We start from the raw sequence: 17,187 nt of genomic DNA on the forward strand, positions 1-17,187 counted from the left end.
TGTTATGTATGAAATCTGTCCCTTACCAGCCCTTCAGACTTGTTCAAACGTGTGCCTCTGGGGCAATGTTAACTGTCTTACCTTAGTATTTATATGGAACTAAATAAATGGAACTAAATAAATATGTATGTACTTAAGTAACAAAAATCATGGGGTGGGTGGGAAGGATCTTTAAAGTAATATTTATAACCCTGGCACTCACCCAGCTACCAAGGAAACCATCTACACTAAGGAAGTTGTCTTACAGCCCAAGGGTTCACCACAAAACATGCTCACGTGCCCCCACTTTCCTGTAGACACTCCCATGTACTAGTTCTAACATCATTCTTGTTTCTTCCACTTACGTGGAATGTAAGCATGTGAAAATAACATTATGGAGCGAACTTTGAATCTTCTCTAGTTTATTTCTTTCTAAATATACATTCTTAAGTTCACTATTTAGAAAACAAATTATTGCTGTTACTGGGCACCACTGTTGAAATTCACTGGGGTGGAGGAGGTGGGGATGGCACAATCCACTTTGAGTCCTTTTGCCGGGCAGGCACTGGCCTCTGGAAGTGCTCCAATTTTCCATATATCCTCCTCCATTCATTCAATAAATATTTATTGAGCACCTACTTTATACCAGATGTGCTTAGGATACATCAGTCTTATGCCCAGAACCAAAAATTATATTCAAGGTGTAAAAAAACTATTCCTTTGTTATAGAGCATGACAGAGAGGTGGGAAAGGGATAAGTGGTAGATACGTAAGTGTGAGGAAGACAACATACTAGAATCCCCAGGGCAAGGGTATGGTTCAAACTACATGCCCTTCCACTTTCCCAACCCCAAGACAGTCTGACATAGTCTCTTAGGGAGGCACGCTTTGGGAGTTACTATAGTTAGTGATTCATGGAATATAACTTCTCATTAGTATTTGGGATGAGAAAAAAGAAAAATTACTATTCTAGAATGTGTTCCATTAATGCAGCTTAAAATCATGTTTGGTTTTTTGGAATTTGAATTTCACTGTTGGGAGATACTGAGCATATTTTTGACTCAAATCTTAAAGCCTTTTCCAGAGGTTTTGTTGCTGAGCCAAATCTTTGCCCCAGAAGCCAGACTGGTCATCCATCCCTTTTAAATTTTGTTATGTCATTACAGGGTGCTGCTGAGGTCCTTTTAGCTCCCAAGACTGTCATCCAGTTTGCTACTTATAAGCATAGGGGCCATTTCTGTTTTGTTTTGTTTTAGTGCTATGTTTCTTTTATAAACACAACTTTGTATTTATGGCAATGCCATCTACAGATTTGGTAAACATACCACCCATATTCTCATGATAATCATGAAAAAGATAAGAACTAGACAGATGTGAATACAGTTGTTCTCTTGGAACATAGTAACCACCAGCTACCGTATGGATAATTAATCAGGATCCGTGGGGCCTGGTCATTTCAGCCTGTTTTTAATCTAGCCCATTTGCTGCTGCTTCACCATCACAAAAGAAAGACCCAGCATTCTGTCCAGCGAAAGTTCCTTTATGCCACAACTGTCATACTTTACAGACCTAACCTGGTAGTCCTGTCCAAGAAAAAAATGTAGTCAGAGAGATTTTTTTTTTTTTGAAGGATTTATCTATTTATTAGAAAGGGAGAAAAGCAGACCATGCTGAGTATTCGGGGCTCAATCCCCGGACCCTGAGATCATGACCTGAGCTGAAATCAAGAGTCAGCCACTCAATTGAGCCACCGTGTGCCCCCAGATAGTAGATCCATGTAGCAGCCTAGTAATCACTGGGGGGGTTTTTATGTTTATTTAAAACCCTGGAAGCTTTTAATATGGCATCATGGAAATTTTCATTCAATATTTTCATCCTATTTTCAAAGAATTAAAAAAATCAGCAAAATGTGATGCATAGAAAATCTGTTAACACTAAGATTTGTGAAGATTAAAAATATGAGACTAGCATCTCCTTTCATATAAACTATAGGGGATAAAAGAGAATGGAAAAGTTATAATCATGTTTCTACAAGTAACCAAAAGAATGTATTGGGGAATCTTTCCCTGGATCTACAGTACTCATTCTGATCTTTATGACTAATGTCTGTGTATTGTCCTATGGAAGATGCGTGCTGGCATTTTGCATTTATTACCTCGTAGAATTCAACAGACCTGCTGGTTAGAGTTTTATCATTCCCTTTACAAACATATAAGGTACTATAATCGTTAAGCAGCTTGCCTCAACTAGTCCTCAGTACTCAAAGTGAAAAAAAATGCCTTTCAAAGGTCATGTTGAATACCATGCTCCTTTTGACAGAGGAAATCATACAACAGGACATACATACATCAACTGCTTTACAGTTGTTAAACACAACATAGTTATGTTTTTTGGTAAATACAGGGGGTTTTTTGGTGAAATTGTTATCACCCACTAAAGAAATCTGAAAGATTTTTCTAACTTCCTTTGCTTAGATATATGCTTTCTGCTATAGTTATTTGACTTTTTAGGTTATGGCCAATTTCTTTTCAAGGTTTGAAAAAATTACCAAATCCCACTTGATAGGAAGATGCTTTTCCTAAGAAGTTTCCTATATAATGCAGTCTCTTTAAGATTTCCAGACTTTTTGAATGAGTGATTAACAATTTCACCAAAGGGACGCCTGGGTGGCTCAGTTGGTTAAGCAGCTGCCTTCGGCTCAGGTCATGATCCCAGCATCCTGGGATCGAGTCCCACATCTGGCTCCTTGCTCGGCAGGAAGCCTGCTTCTCCACTCTGCCTCTGCCTGCCATTCTGTCTGCCTATGCTCGCTCTCTCCCCTCTCTCTCTCTGATAAATAAATAAAATCTTAAAAGAAAAAAAAAAAAACAATTTCACCAAAAAAAAAGTGTTATATGTCCCAAAAAGTCATAAATATGTTTAGCAATTATAAAGTAGTTGATAAAATATTGTATGATTTCTTATGGCAAAACAAGCATGGTATTTTAAAGCATGTTTAAAAAGTATATTTACTCACTTTAAGTAAGTACTTGGGAGTAGTTGAGGCAAAGATATGATCACAGGGATTTAATATGAAAAAGAGAGGCTCAGACAATTCAAACAGGAAAGCTGGAGCAGAGCCATAATTAGCAAGAGAAGGAAAGCGCCCTTTGAGGCTGCTACATGGTAGAGGGAAATGCCAGAGAAAAAGATTTGCTTCATAAAGAAATTGTATCACACTGGTAATAAATCTGAAATTAGAACCATCAGCCAGATTAGTGGGTAAAATAACCATAATTAACCCATAATTTAAAATGCAGTATTTCAGGGCGCCTGGGTGGCTCAGTGGGTTAAGCCGCTGCCTTCAGGTCATGATCTCAGGGTCCTGGGATCGAGGCCCGCAGCGGGCTCTCTGCTCAGCAGGGAGCCTGCTTCCTCCTCTCTCTCTGCCTGCCTCTCTGCCTGCTTTTGATCTCTCTCTGTCAAATAAATAAATAAAATCTTTAAAAAAAAAAATGCAGTATTTCAAACAGCCATAAGTAAGCCCAGCAGTAGTGAAACTATCAGGATACACTATTGATAAATTAGGAATGATACATGTTTTAAAAAAAAAAAAAAAAGGAATGATACTTTTTTTTATCTTTGCTATTTAATTTGGCATTGCTTGATTTATTCATTTCTGCACTTGATCTTAGCCAAAAGCCCAAGAAGTGATGACTTATTTCTAAAAACTAAGCAGACTTAATGTACTTTATATCACAAAAAACACTGATTTGAAGGTTTCGCATAGTATCAGTTTAAAGTGTGCAGACATTAGTCTTAATTCCAGATTCATCATCAAGAAACTATGTAATTTTAAATAATTCTCTAACTTTCTGAACCATGTGTCAGGACATAGGAGAATTAAGTTTCTGATGGCAGTTATCCTCTTTGATGGTATATGCATATATTTTATCTGTAAATATGTGTGTACGTGTGTGTGTGTTATGTGTAGGTTACATAAATGTATAGGAAATGAAACCAATACCATTCTCCCTAGAAGGCAGGGACTGACCACAAGCCAGTCATGTTGCTCATTATCCATTAGGTTATGTCCAGTCATTCAACCGGTACATGAACATGTTTTAAGCCAACATTATTTGTTTTACTTTATAAAAATTCATTGAACTAAAGCTTCCATGTATAATCCTGAGTATACTCAAGACACACTATTTGATGTCAACTATTTTATATTCTGAGAGGCAGTAGAGCCCAGGGAGTTCAACTTCAGCCTGATTGGGAATAACTCCCAACTGACCAACTGACCCTAAGCAAGTGACTTAATTTCTGTGCCTCCATTTCCTCATCAGCAAAATTAGGTAGTGGTGCCTACCTCATATTGTGAGGGTTAAGCAAACTAATATGCATAAAATACAGACCAGTGTCTGCCATTTGATAAACCCTTTTTGTCTGCAGAAGTCTGAAGGGTTCCCTGAAGGCTAAGTAGAATGACAGAATCTGTTTTTATTTCCAGGTTTTCACTATGGAGATGGCATTGTCAAGGTTGTAGATACCTGGGACAGGGAGAGGGAGGTATAAATTTCAGCAAGACTTGAGTCAAGGAAACAGATAAGAGGCTGCAGCTATAATCCAGGCAAGAAATGATAAATCTTGAATTACCTGGCAGGTGGTAGAGGGATTGAGAGTAGTGAAAAATACTGCAGTGAGAAACAGAGACCTGGCTCACCATGTGGCTGTGGAGTTAAAGGACAGACTCACAAAGGACTCCCTGGTTTCGGGCGTGGATGACATTCTCAAAGGCAGGACAGGAAGAGGAGGAGCTCCTCGATCTCCAGCGCCTACGTACATCCGGGAGAAAAACGCTCAGTAAGCAGCCCATGAGAACTCGGGAAGAGCTGGACTGCACAGACCTCAGAATCTGCAGCAGAGAATCCCTGAAGTCAAGGGAGTAGATAACAGATTTGCCCTAAAACTCATTTTCGGTGACCAGGCAATCTTCTCTTCTATGCCAGACTAGAACACATCATCTGATGCAGTTCTGAACATTAAAGGGAAATCATATTGAAGATTTCGACCTTGAAGTTAATTGCAAAGTTTGCTGCAGATGGCTAATGTTTCAAAGGTAGAATCTGTTTTCTAAGTGATCTGGGTAAAAAAATGAACACGAGTCCCTGGTGCCACATTTCCCATCACATATTGCAGAACTGCCAATGATAGGCCCTTCCTTTGGCTCCTGGGGACTTAATTTCCCTGGGGAACTATTGTGGTTATTCAACTTTAAGACCTTGCAGAAGAACCACTGTTATTCCTCTCTGGGGTCTTACTCAGAGCAAGCAACATGGAAGTAAATAGTCACTAAGGAGGAACAAGGAGAAATAAACAAGCTTTTAGCCAAATGTATGAACAATTCATGTTTAAAAAAAAAATGGCCAAGATTTTACAAAAATTATAAATTAGGGACAGTAACACCACCCTGTTGTGGCTCATAATCTACCAGAGAATCCAGACTATAAACCCATAGCAGCTTTGCTGTTCCCAAGATAAAGGAAAGTGTGTTTCATTCTATGCTAATTTCTGCCTGCAGTGGTTAAATAAAGACTGTTTCAGGCTGGGAAAACAAACCCAGAAATTAGAACTAGGGTCTAGGCCCGGTTCTGCCAGTGCTTACTGTTGTAATTTTGGACCTACCTCCTTTGTAGAGTGCAGAGATGGTCTTCTTTTTCCTAGTGTTGCAGAATTCTGTGATCAAAAGACAGCACTTAATGAAACTAGCCTTTGAAAAATTATTTTTGAAGGATCTTAAAGTCTTCCTGGGCTCACTGGTCAACATGTTGTTGAAATCAAGGCCTTGTTCCTAACATAGTCTACCATTTACTCAGTGCCTACTGCATGCTTTAGGAGATGTTTATGAACTTGCTTGAAAAATCACCATAACCCCACGCCAGTAGACAGTGGGATGTAATCCTTTTTTACAGAAGAGAAGAGGGAAGCTTATGCAGGGTAGGTGACTTGGCAAAGGTCCCGTAGCTGATAAGCTTCAGTTAGCCTTTAAACCCAGGTCTCCCTGACCCTGCAGTCAGGTTACTTTCAGGTCAAAAACTGTATTCTGGAAAGAACTCCAGGCAGGGAAGACTAAAAATAAACGGTCATCATTTTCCAGTGTCTCACCATCGGAGTTGGGCCAGACCGCAGCCCAGTGAATCTGTGCTCCTCGCTCTGTCCCCTACAGCTCTTCTTCCTAAACGGTCCAACAGTTGACTTACATACACCAATTCAGGACTGGAATGTCATATACATCTTTAAACACGTAGCAAAATCAGATTTCAAAAGACACTTTAAAATGTATTGCAAAATGTACAGCATTTATTCACATACAGACAAAAAGGCACAAATTCTACTAAATAGTTCAACAAAAAAATACAGCTGTCCTCAACTAGTTTTATAAATACTTTCAAAAAAGGGGTAGAAATAAATACAGGATTGGGCCATGTAATATAAAATAGTCATCTCTACATATACTTTGTTTAATTTCTGATTTTTTTTTAACTCTTCATGCACCTTTTTTTTCCAATTTTAGCTGAATGGACACCAAGCTAGGCACATAGTGAAAAATCCTCTGTACAAGGTTACAAATGTAATGACAAGTTTGTCCATTTCAAAATAATTAAGATTTGTACACAACACATAGAACCCTTCATTTTCAATTTTGTGTTTATAACCTAACAAATGACATTCCAGGCAACTTTACAAAAGTTTAACTAGCCTACATTTTGACATAATACATTGATCATAATCAAAGATATTTCTTGGTCAGGATGCACAAGGAAAGATAAAGCTTCAAAGAAAAGAAAGGAAAAGCAGAGCAAATGGCTCCTACTAAGAGAGTGCAAGTGGGTGGGGTGGGTGGGTGCTGCGTGTGGCCGCCTCATACAGAGCTCCCAGCAGGACGTGAACTAACTTACAAAGCTATCATTACACTGTCAGAGAAACCGTGCTCTATGCCATTTGCATTTCAAAGCAGGAATAAAAAGTGTGGGCTTTTTATTTTTGTGTTTTGTTTTTGTGTGGGTTTTTATTTTTTTTTGTTTTGTTTTTTTGTTTGTTTTTTGTTTTTTTTGGTTCAGCATAACTTGGAACATTTGAAAGCTTTTCAACCTAAATGTGGGGAAAAACAGGTAAGGCATTATTTTTGCACAAAACTAGCATTCCTAAATAGTGCAAATGAATCTGGTACCTCTTAAAATGGTGAGAGGTCATATACTTACTAAAATTTAGATTTTCTTTCTATGGCTTGACAGATTACCCCTCTATATATTCTACTCTCACCCAGAGCTGTTGCTGTGGTCAAAAGGTAACTGTAAAAAGTATCCACCGTCTTCTGCATCCAACAAAAACATTTTTTGCTCATATGCAAAAAATCTGATTTTTAAATTACGCTATGAGTAAATGTACAACTTGGATTCATTAAGAACCTCCTAATATCTTTAGCAACAGCTTATCTGGACAGCAGTCTTTCAGAATGAGCCCCATAGCTCAAAAATAGTCAATCTAAAAACCTGGGTCATTCTTTCCCCTCCCCTGAATTAGCTACTAAAATGTATTCGAAAAGTTAAGACTTGGTTTGAAAATGTCATACATACAATGGGGATGTGTCAGATCTACTATTTGATCATCAGATAAAACTTGCATAGCAAGATGGAATTCCATAAGCCTTTTTTGCTGTTGACAATCACCTGGAAGACTTGAAAGGTAACTACAGAACTCAAAGCATCCCTCGTTAAGTATCAGAATGTCCCTGCCACATGGAAACAGATGTATAAATGAATCAGGAATCTGAATACTGATATTAACAAACTAAGGATAATTTAGGGGAAGCTGGGCTTGTTCCAAGTGCCCATAATTCTAAATTTCATTGCTACTTAAACTTTCCTTAAGTTTGATTCACAACTACATTGAATTCCAAAGAAAATTAACAGGACTTTAACACTATCCACTGTCTTAATACATACGCACTACAGTGAGTGCAAAAACAGAACATTGTACTCAAATTTAATGCTAACTTCATTATTGCTGATAACTTACTAGTTATTGCCATTTGCAATTAGAAAGTCCAAGTTACGAATTGGAGCTTAGAACTCTGACTCCAGGAAACCTACTACACCTCAGTCTCTTTCCCATATAACCTTGGTCAATGGTAAGAGGTTATCGCAACTTATTGCCTTTCTATTGTTTTTAAAATATAACCTATTTTGCTTTTTTTTTTCTTTTTTCTTTTTTTTTCTTTTCCTTTTTCTTAAGGAATCCGTTCATGTTGGAAGCCCGGATTCCCCAACATATGCAATAGTGGTTGGCTCTGGGAAGTATGTCACCAGAGTCTGGAAGTTCATCGCTTGAACTTGAATAGCCATTAGTATTGTTGGAAGCCAGATGGCCAGGTATGCCAAAGGCCAGGGAGATCCAAAGTTGGCCCAAAAGGAAGTGGTTAAGGGAAGAGGAAGGTCAAGAGGACTAATAAAAATGGGACCAACTGCCCTTTCTCACAGAACTTTCTAATGGCTTCTTTCTCCACCAGTCCCATACCCCCAACACACTCAAGTGCTTCAGGCAACAGGACCTTGCTATACTGACCCTAAATCTGCAAGCTGCAGCAGCTCCCCCCTGCCCCTTCAGATCTTCTAGATCTGACCTTTTTTTTTAATTCTTTCTTCCCCATCTGCTGTTCTAATTTACACATGAATTCCCTAGAGTCACTGAAGCTTCTGAGCTGCTGCCTCTAACTACAATGCAACAAAAACAGCCTTTTGGGCCAAAGTATAAATATGACTTCGACATCTACCACAGTCCTAGGAAGTAAGTTCTATGGGCTATTAAACGGTACGTGAGGGTTTCTCAAGAACTGCATCTGATTCCGCATATTCAGGTAACCAAGAGTTTGTGCTTTGGGAAGAATACAGAGGGCAATACAAACTCAGGAGGCTTCTGTAAGCCTTGCCCTCTGAAGACTTATTTCAGTCATTCTTAGTGTTTAATTCAGCCTCAAGTACTAATGTCTGAGGGTTACAATCTACTCTTGTGTTTCCTCAACAAGTTGCAGATAACACACTTCTCACAACAGTGATTCATAAAGCACTCTGAAAAAAAAAATTCAATCTGACTTGCAAGTAAATGTGTTTGTGTAGCTCAGGAGTGATGGGGTTCTGCTTGTCCCCCACATCAGAGCTCTGGTCTAGCAACTCCACGACAAGCCCGCGGCGCCCCCACGCCATCTCGGTTTCATCAAGAGGCCAGAATGCTTCTCCTGATAATATCTGTCCTCCGGCTGATAGTGCTGCTGGCGTGTATGCATTTCTTTTCTGATGCCTCACTCTCTGAGTCACTCATCTCTACATCAGGGACATACCCGTCATTCTCATTGTCAGATTTTAATTTGTTCTTTGCCCTCTCCTTGGCTGGAACTCGGCCTAAGCCCAAATAGGGGTAGTCTGAGTGCTGGTGGCAGGCCCCCTCATGGGCCTCTCCCTGCTGCTGCCGTTCCCCTTTCTTTGGAATCCGGAATCCGCCCCAGTTTTTCACTGGGCTGGCAGGCGTTGTAGGCACTTTGACTGCAGTCTGGTTATAGTTTACTTTGATGAGGGAGCCGTTGCACTTGGGCACTATCTCTTTCCTCGTGCCAGGTGCTGCCTGCCCCGCTCCCAGGGAGGCGGCAGCTCTGCTGTTGTCCAGGTGCCTCTGGGACACGTCTGTGGACCTGAGAGGCTTGTGACTCTGTTTACAAGGTCTGTCCTTTAAGTCTCCCTTACTAAGATCACAATGAAAACGATGGTCTCTTCTGTCCCCATGATCTGGCATCACCAGCCCATTTTTCTGCTGTGCTGATATGAGACGTGCTTCTGCAAAGGTCTTTTCAAAACTCAAAAAGCTCTCTGGGACCACCATCCCCTCCCTTCTCCCACACAGGTCCGGCTGCTTCAGCAGGGTTTTGCCTCCACTCCCAGTGCTGTTCTGCAATAGATCTCGCTTATGGGGCTTTTTCAGCGAATGAACCAAGGAAGTACCCATTTGCTTCCTGAAGAACGCAGAATGCCACTTCAAGTCCTCTATCTTGGGAGCATCAGGGCCCACAGAAGGACTGTTAAACAAAAGCACGTTTTCCAGTGAGGAGGAGGAGCAGGAGGAAGAAGGCACACCTATGAACATATAACCACAAAGAAAAACATTACAGAAGCAGATCCAAAAAAATAAAATTCTAGAACCTTAGCATGGCCCTAGTAATGTAAACTACCCACCCAACAGTACAACACACAACCACCCAGTCTATAAAAATTTACACAGAAATATTATCTGCTTTGAGAATCTGCATTCAGTCTGTAGACTCGATTTAATATGCTCTATTTTCTAAAATAGCTGAAGCTCACAGAAGTGTTCATGAAACATCTTTCCAAGAGAAACATTCTCCTTCAAACAAAACAAGTGATCTGACTTTCAAAGAGGAATCCATGCAGAATACCCCTGGTCAAGCACTGCCTCTGCCCCTGCACCTGGTTAGGCATCTGCCTCTGAGCCAAGAAAGAGAGCATCACAAGGGCAGCAACTGGGGCCTTAGAAGTTTGAATCTCCAAGGGCACCTGGGTGGCTCAGTGGGTTAACCACCCAACTCTTGATTTCCGGCTCAGCTGTGATCTCGGTCATGGGACTCAGCCCTGCGTCGGGCTCCACGGTCAGCATGGAGTCCACTTGAGACTCACCCCTCTGCCTCTGCCCTTCCTCCCTGCACCCTCTCTCACACTGATGCGGTCTCTCTCAAATAAGTAAATGAAAATCTTTAGAGTTTCTTTCTCCAAAGTAAATGTACCCTCGCGGGGCTATGATGAGGATAAATAACTGTATGTACATGAAACGAGAAAGGAAGGTTTAGTTTAAAATCATTCTTGATACCTAGTAAATGTCTTTTACTAGGTATCAAGAATTTGTGGAAGTAAACTGAACTGTCACCCAACACAAGAAAGATAAGTTAAAATGGTGTTTTGCAAACATTTTTGCTACAAATCACAATAACTAAAATTTCACAATGTAACCCAGTAAGAACTCACATTTCATGAAATCATATTAGCCTTCCCCACCCAGATGTGGCACTGACATGTCACATGCTTTCAATGCTGGTGGTGACCCACTGAATTCATCTCACAACCAACTAAGGAATCATAACCCTCAGTGTGAAAAACAATGAATTCATAACACACTGGATTTTATCACAAGGACCACGTTTCTGCAAGAGCCTCTGGGACATCTATAAAGAGCTGTTTTCATGTTCTGTCTCCCATAAGGTATAACCCACCAGGAAAGCAAAGCTCTGCCAGGCAGGAGCCCAGTCGAGACGCGGGCACCACATGTGAACAGAACAGAGCGAGCAACTCCAAACATGATGGAGTTCAATGGAGTACTCCGAACACAGAGGCATGTGGGTGCCACAGGGGAGGGAGTTCTACAATCCACTGGGCCAGAGACGGCCTGCTTTCGCAAGGATCAAACCTTCAGGTCAACCTTCATGCCACACTTCCATTTCTCTTCCTCAGTCACCTACTGTGGGAAAACAAAGGTAAGAGGGACCGACATTTTCTAAACTCCGAGTTCCATCTACCTGGGATCCATGTCTCTGAAAAGCCTTGGCCGCAGGACCTGGAAGCATGGTCCGCAGTGAGGACACGCTCCTCCAACAGAACAGTCCCGCCGTTCTCAGCTCGCACACGTCCAAACCATGGACCCTGACCGACATGTCTAAGCTGTGGCCATCTCCTCCTCACCTGGAACCACCTATCTTCTAAGACTGGGGATCCACCTGCGGCATGAGTAAGAATACAGCTGAAAGTCTAGAACTGGAAAGGAGGGTGGGAGGAGACATCCTAAAGGGTTTCCACTTCATTCCCTGTGAGAGCCTGCAGAAAGATTAATGTTGCTTTCAACCCATCACACTTAGTATGGGGAGGAAGAGTTGGTTTACCTTTTCTGGGATAGCAGCAGGATTTCCTTACAGCTATGTTACACAAAACACTTCCTAACCTGCTGAAGAATCTCAATCACTTACCCATATAAAAACCTCAGCCATGAAAAGCAAAAAGCTGCCTGCAATATCCAAAAAAAAAAAAATGACTCTTAAGTGAAATCAGATGAAAATGCTCTTTACGGCTTATTTTTATAGGTAATCACTCATTACATAACAACTTAACCAGAGTCACAGAAAGCCCTCCAATAGCACAACTCCACAGGCACAACATGCATTAAGGATCCTGCTCAAGGGCAGCACAGGCAGCTCGGCCTATGCTGGCCAGAAGCTGGGGCATCTGCAGACAGCTGTTTACAGGAGGCCACATACACAAGGGATAAAAAAAGGTCCCATGTATTTACATTCAAGTAGGAATAATGAATGAAAGAAGTTCACTTGAAACACTCCGAATCAAACAAACTACTTTCCCTGATGAACCCTACTTAACAAAAATTTAACTTTTACAACTATAAACTCTAACTAAGGATACATCTGGAAAATATTTCTTCTCGGGAAGAAAATTATCTAAGTAACATTAGTAAGTTAATGCCATTAGTATTCCCTGTGTAACAACGCCTCTAGAATACCATTCAAAACTCCCTAAGCTTGTTTCTCTTTGTTCAGCTGACCAACTTAAGTCTAGTTCCATTCATCTGGTTAGTTTTAGGTAAACCAGAATTTGGACTTCAGTGTAATGGGGTAAAACCACTTCTTTGTTGCTCCTATGTGTCAGCCATCTACAGAGACAGAAAGTCACCGCAGCAGGAAAAGCTAGCTTTCTGTGGCCACACAAGGCAAGTGCTTGGGCCTGGGGACAGGGCCCTGAAGACCCAAGACCTGCCTGATCCACTCTGTGATCTCCTTCCCCTGAGAGCCTCCAGATGCTGCCTCTGCGGGATTCACAGTCACAGAATGTCAGTACTCTGAGACCCAGGGGAGGTGGAGATTCTGAACCCAGCCCCTCTTACAGATCCAGGATCCCGGAGAGGTTCAAGTTCTTGCCCTAGCATGCACCCCGCCTCCAAGTAACAGATGTGCTCTCCACAACGGAGGAAGTATGTATCTTCGTTTCCTTGTTCACTCTGCCTAACCCAGAGCAATGTAGAAGAGAGGGCACTAAATAAACACTGGGTGCTGAATCTCAAAAACATCCAAACTTCCACCTACACCAAAATGTGCATTGGAAATGTTATCTCAATGTGGATGTGTGCCTTAAGCATAATGTCTTAACAGATCTTATTTATCACACCTTACAAGGTAGATCCAAAGACCAGATAATCTGTAAGTCTCTATGGGTATCCCCATGACACTTTACAATTATCAGGTGCTTTGCAACACACCAGAAAAGTTGCTGTTCCTCTCGAGTCTCACAAGAGCTCCCAGTAGGAAGCCCGAGAGATCATCCTTTCAGGGATGGGGGAGCCTCCGAAAACTTGGGCTTGCCTTGTGTTTGGCCTATAAGTAGAGGATATAGGATTCAATCCCTATTTGAGGTCACAGAGGTCACATCCAAAGCCCTTTTCCCTATACTGTGATGCTTCAGATGCCCAAAGATTTTCTTGAAATAGGAAAGTCGGTGCTTCCAAGATTCTCCAATAGCATACATAAAAGAAAATTAAAGAAACTATTATTTTTTTTTCCTTTCCCAGAACGTGAAGGCTTACAAACCCCTGCACTATTGTTTGACCTACAAGAGCTTAATGCATACCTGAAACTCTTTCTTGCTCCAAGAGCTTAGTGTAAAGATTGAATATCTGTTCCTGGACTTTGCACACAGACCGCTTAATCTTTTCCCTGCGGGTCACCATGTAAGTGAGGTTCCGAACCTAGAACGTAGAGAATAAAGACGCGAAGTAAACAACACATCATAACGGTACTTCAGTGTTTTTTCTTTACCTGAGAAATGTGTTCTACTAGGGCTGTTGAGTGACGTCAAAATCAAGATGAACTTCAACATTTTATCCAATCTCTAAATCACTTTTGGGCTGCTAACTAGGATTCCGTGTAGGCAGCAGCCACATGGAAGGAGACTGGTTGGGGACCTTGAACAGAAGCCCTACCTTGTCCACCACACCCAGCCTGAGGCTCATCCCAGCAGGGAAGACCACTGGGGTCCAAGTCCAGACATGCCACCTCCTGCCAAAGGGCTCTGCATACCACCCCTCAGGAGCCACTCCCCATGAATTCTGATGGAAGGCTTTCGAGCACTTCAGAAACCACCTTATCAAGCATCTCTTGAAGATGGAATTAGGGAAGCACAGGGTCAAGGGCCATCAAAGGAACACCCTTGCCTACACCTGCCAAAATGATCTCTGCACCAAGCCCACTAGAAGACCAAATGGGTACCAGAATCCAAGTAAACTTATCAACTGGACAGCATCTGAAATGCCTGCAGCGTACAGGGAGCTACTGTGTTCCTCTAGAATGTAAACCTAGGAAATGTCCTCCTTGCTTTGCCACGGACATGCTGTAAGCATCTCAAGTTCAACTCCCTGTATCACCACCACCAACTGCCACTGCCTTCTTCCACATTCATCCGTAAGTGACAAAAAAGAGCCAAGTACTAAAAGCTCCACTTGGCATCTGACCACAGCTGCTGGGGATCCCACGTATACACCCACTAACCAATATGAACTAATCGACCCCTAGATTTGTTCCCCATTTTTAAAGCCACCTATGATTAGCTGATACGAAAACATACTAGTTAATAAATGCCCTTAACTCCTCAGTCCTCAAACCCACTGGGAAACCTGACTAGATTGCATGCACCTGGAAACACAAATGTCAAATTCAACACCCCAGAGCTACAATTGAACCTCTTCAGGAAGATGAAGACCAGAGCCCCGTTAGAGCTCGGCGGCCGGAGTGCAGGACCTCCACCTCAGGCACAGCACGGCGACACTCCCTTAACACCTCTGTCTTCCTGAGGTGCAGGCAACCCCTTTCCCTGCCACATCGACTGAACAAGCTGAAGAGTTCCCGACCTTTCCCGTAAGGGTGGCAACAAGCCCCACACACAGGACTTGGCACTTTGGCTTCTGTGCAAGAACCTCCCCACAGGGGAGGTTTCTGAACTCTAACCTTTCCAGTCCTTTCTGAACTCTAACCGTTCCAGGTGCTCTTCCTGTGTTCACGGCTGTCTTGTCTCCAAGAGGGAAGGAGGCATAAAGAGGGCTAAGCTGGCTAGCCGGTTTTCTTCTTTTTTGCATTATGGTGGTTTCCAGGCTTATCGCAGGAGCACCCCGTCAGGTTTCTGCTGACCCTCATCACCTGACAGGCTACTCAGCATCCTCCTAACAGCTCTTCTTGATGCATAGACATGTGTGCGTGTGTATGTGTAATCTCAGAATTAAAGAATTGAGAAGAAAATCACTCTATCTCAGAGTCAATACTATTTTGGTGTAATTCACCCTGGCCAGAGCCTGTTCTGTCAGCCTCAGAGCCCCAGGCCAAGAAGATGTCCTTTCTAAAAATCCTGACCAATATGGGGATCGAAGTGGCTCACAGGCTATTATCTTTGGTAAGTACTGTTCCACCAGGGCGGGGGTTTGAGCGTGGAAGGCCAAAGAGAGGAAGAGGCAAGACTAGGTTTGTATCACAGATTAAAAACTTTTGGCCAACAGTTTTTACATCAAGGAATCTGACTTCTGGAAATAGGAAACAGAAACAAATTCTGATATCCTGAGAACAAGTGAAGTTACTCTAGTCAAGTCAGATGTACACCCAAGCTACTTACAGCTGACTTGTAAGTATCCATGAAAACAGAAAATAAGGAAACCAGGGTACCTGAACTTTGCATATTATTTAAATTTAATTCTGATCACTTCAACCACTATCCCCAGGAAATGCTTCCACCCTGCTGCTAAGTGGACAAATTCCACTACTATGCCCTCATGATCTCTGATAAGAAACCTCTACCTCTAACCCCAAAAAGCTAAGGCCAAGGTGGATTTTCATTGGGACAAATGAACCTCTGAATAACCTAGCCCTGGCTCACCACATTTAGACTAGTAAGCACGCTAAACCTTCCCTCTCCTATGCACAAAACACTCCTCACAGGACAACTTCCACCAGCAGCCCCAGCTACTCCTGGATGCTCGGCCCTTCCTGTACGCCGCTCAACCAAACAGCCTCCCCTCCCTCATTCTCTCGCAGTTGCCAGCGAGGAGTTACCCAAAAAACCAGTTCATGGGTATGCCCTCACACCACACTATACCAGAGTCAGGCTTTCCCCCAAAGCTGTGATTCTCAAACAGAAACTTAAGGGGACCCTAAAACACAGGAAGCTGGCCACTAACCACCTCCACCTCCGTTTCTGGAGTCAGAGGTGGGGTCCAAAACTCTGCATTTCTGTTACGTTTCCAGGTACTGTTGCTGCTGGTTGGGGCCTGCGCTCTGAGAACCACTGCCCTCAGGAATCCAAGAATGGTCTTAAGGAGTTTTCTTGAATCCCAAACACTGTTCACACACTAAAGCTCAACATGCATTTTGTTTGGGGACACCTGTAGCCTCTATCAGATTCTCAGAAGTGACCATTCCACTGAGTGGTGAGTAGGACAGTCTCCCAGGAGCTGGCCCCTTCGCATGAGCCCCAAGTGCAGAGGAGGCAGATCCCTGAGAAAGTTCTCATTTACTGCATCTTGTAAAAGACAATGTCTAGGGGTTAGGGATTCCACCAAAGTGAAGTGGCAGCCTTGGGAACTTGACATAGCCATGGACCACACCTCAGCAATTGCATCTTCTTAAAAATGGGGGTTCCCAAACCCTCCTAAAATGCACTCCTGCCACCTAACTTTGCCATCCAGAGCTGTACCCAGGTGTGGAATGCCCGGAGGTGTGTATTTGCAAGAAAGAGCTATCAACATTATCGTTCATCAGTTGTTCGCATTTCTAATGAAGGCTACTCATTTGTCAGTTTAGAACCAACCACAGCCTTGATTATAATCCCGTGTATCCATGGTTTCTGCATACCTGCTATGAACTACTACTATGTGAATTAGAAGAACTGTAACTTAATTGAAGAAGTAATTTAGGATTTGTTCCGGTCACCCCTGCCCGGATAAACCTTTGGCCTGATATACTTAATTGTCTATAATTACAAAGCACTGTGCGGCTCTCAGGAGCACAGTATGGATTTCAATGTTTTTTAAAGTTTCCACCATAGCTGGCCTTGTGGCAAATTCTGGAAA

At 42.3% G+C, this 17,187-nt stretch overlaps 2 protein-coding genes across 10 annotated transcripts in view; one reads left to right on the top strand and one right to left on the bottom strand.

The window, feature by feature from the left end:
* Window positions 1–5,000, top strand: part of SCLT1 (sodium channel and clathrin linker 1) — a 193,638-nt gene extending 188,638 nt beyond the window's left edge. The window contains exon 21 of the mRNA XM_044268234.1: window positions 4,472–5,000. Within this exon, the coding sequence (XP_044124169.1) occupies window positions 4,472–4,507 (36 nt within the window). The 3' untranslated portion in view covers window positions 4,508–5,000. The remainder of the gene's footprint in view (window positions 1–4,471) is intronic.
* A 1,299-nt stretch (window positions 5,001–6,299) lies between these two features.
* The window catches only part of JADE1 (jade family PHD finger 1), a 60,916-nt gene continuing 50,028 nt past the window's right edge, over window positions 6,300–17,187 (bottom strand). For 8 of the 9 annotated variants that reach the window (XM_044223984.1, XM_044223987.1, XM_044223986.1 and 5 more), the window contains 3 exons: window positions 13,707–13,824; window positions 11,597–11,794; window positions 6,300–10,145 (listed from right to left, as the gene is read on the bottom strand). In XM_044223984.1, the coding sequence (XP_044079919.1) occupies window positions 9,235–10,145; window positions 11,597–11,794; window positions 13,707–13,824 (1,227 nt within the window). In that variant the 3' untranslated portion in view covers window positions 6,300–9,234. The remainder of the gene's footprint in view (window positions 10,146–11,596; window positions 11,795–13,706; window positions 13,825–17,187) is intronic. The other variant, XM_044223982.1, reaches the window with a different exon arrangement.

This window comes from Neovison vison, chromosome 11 (assembly GCF_020171115.1).
Source record: "Neovison vison isolate M4711 chromosome 11, ASM_NN_V1, whole genome shotgun sequence".
In the NCBI taxonomy this organism is placed as follows: domain Eukaryota; kingdom Metazoa; phylum Chordata; class Mammalia; order Carnivora; family Mustelidae; genus Neogale; species Neogale vison.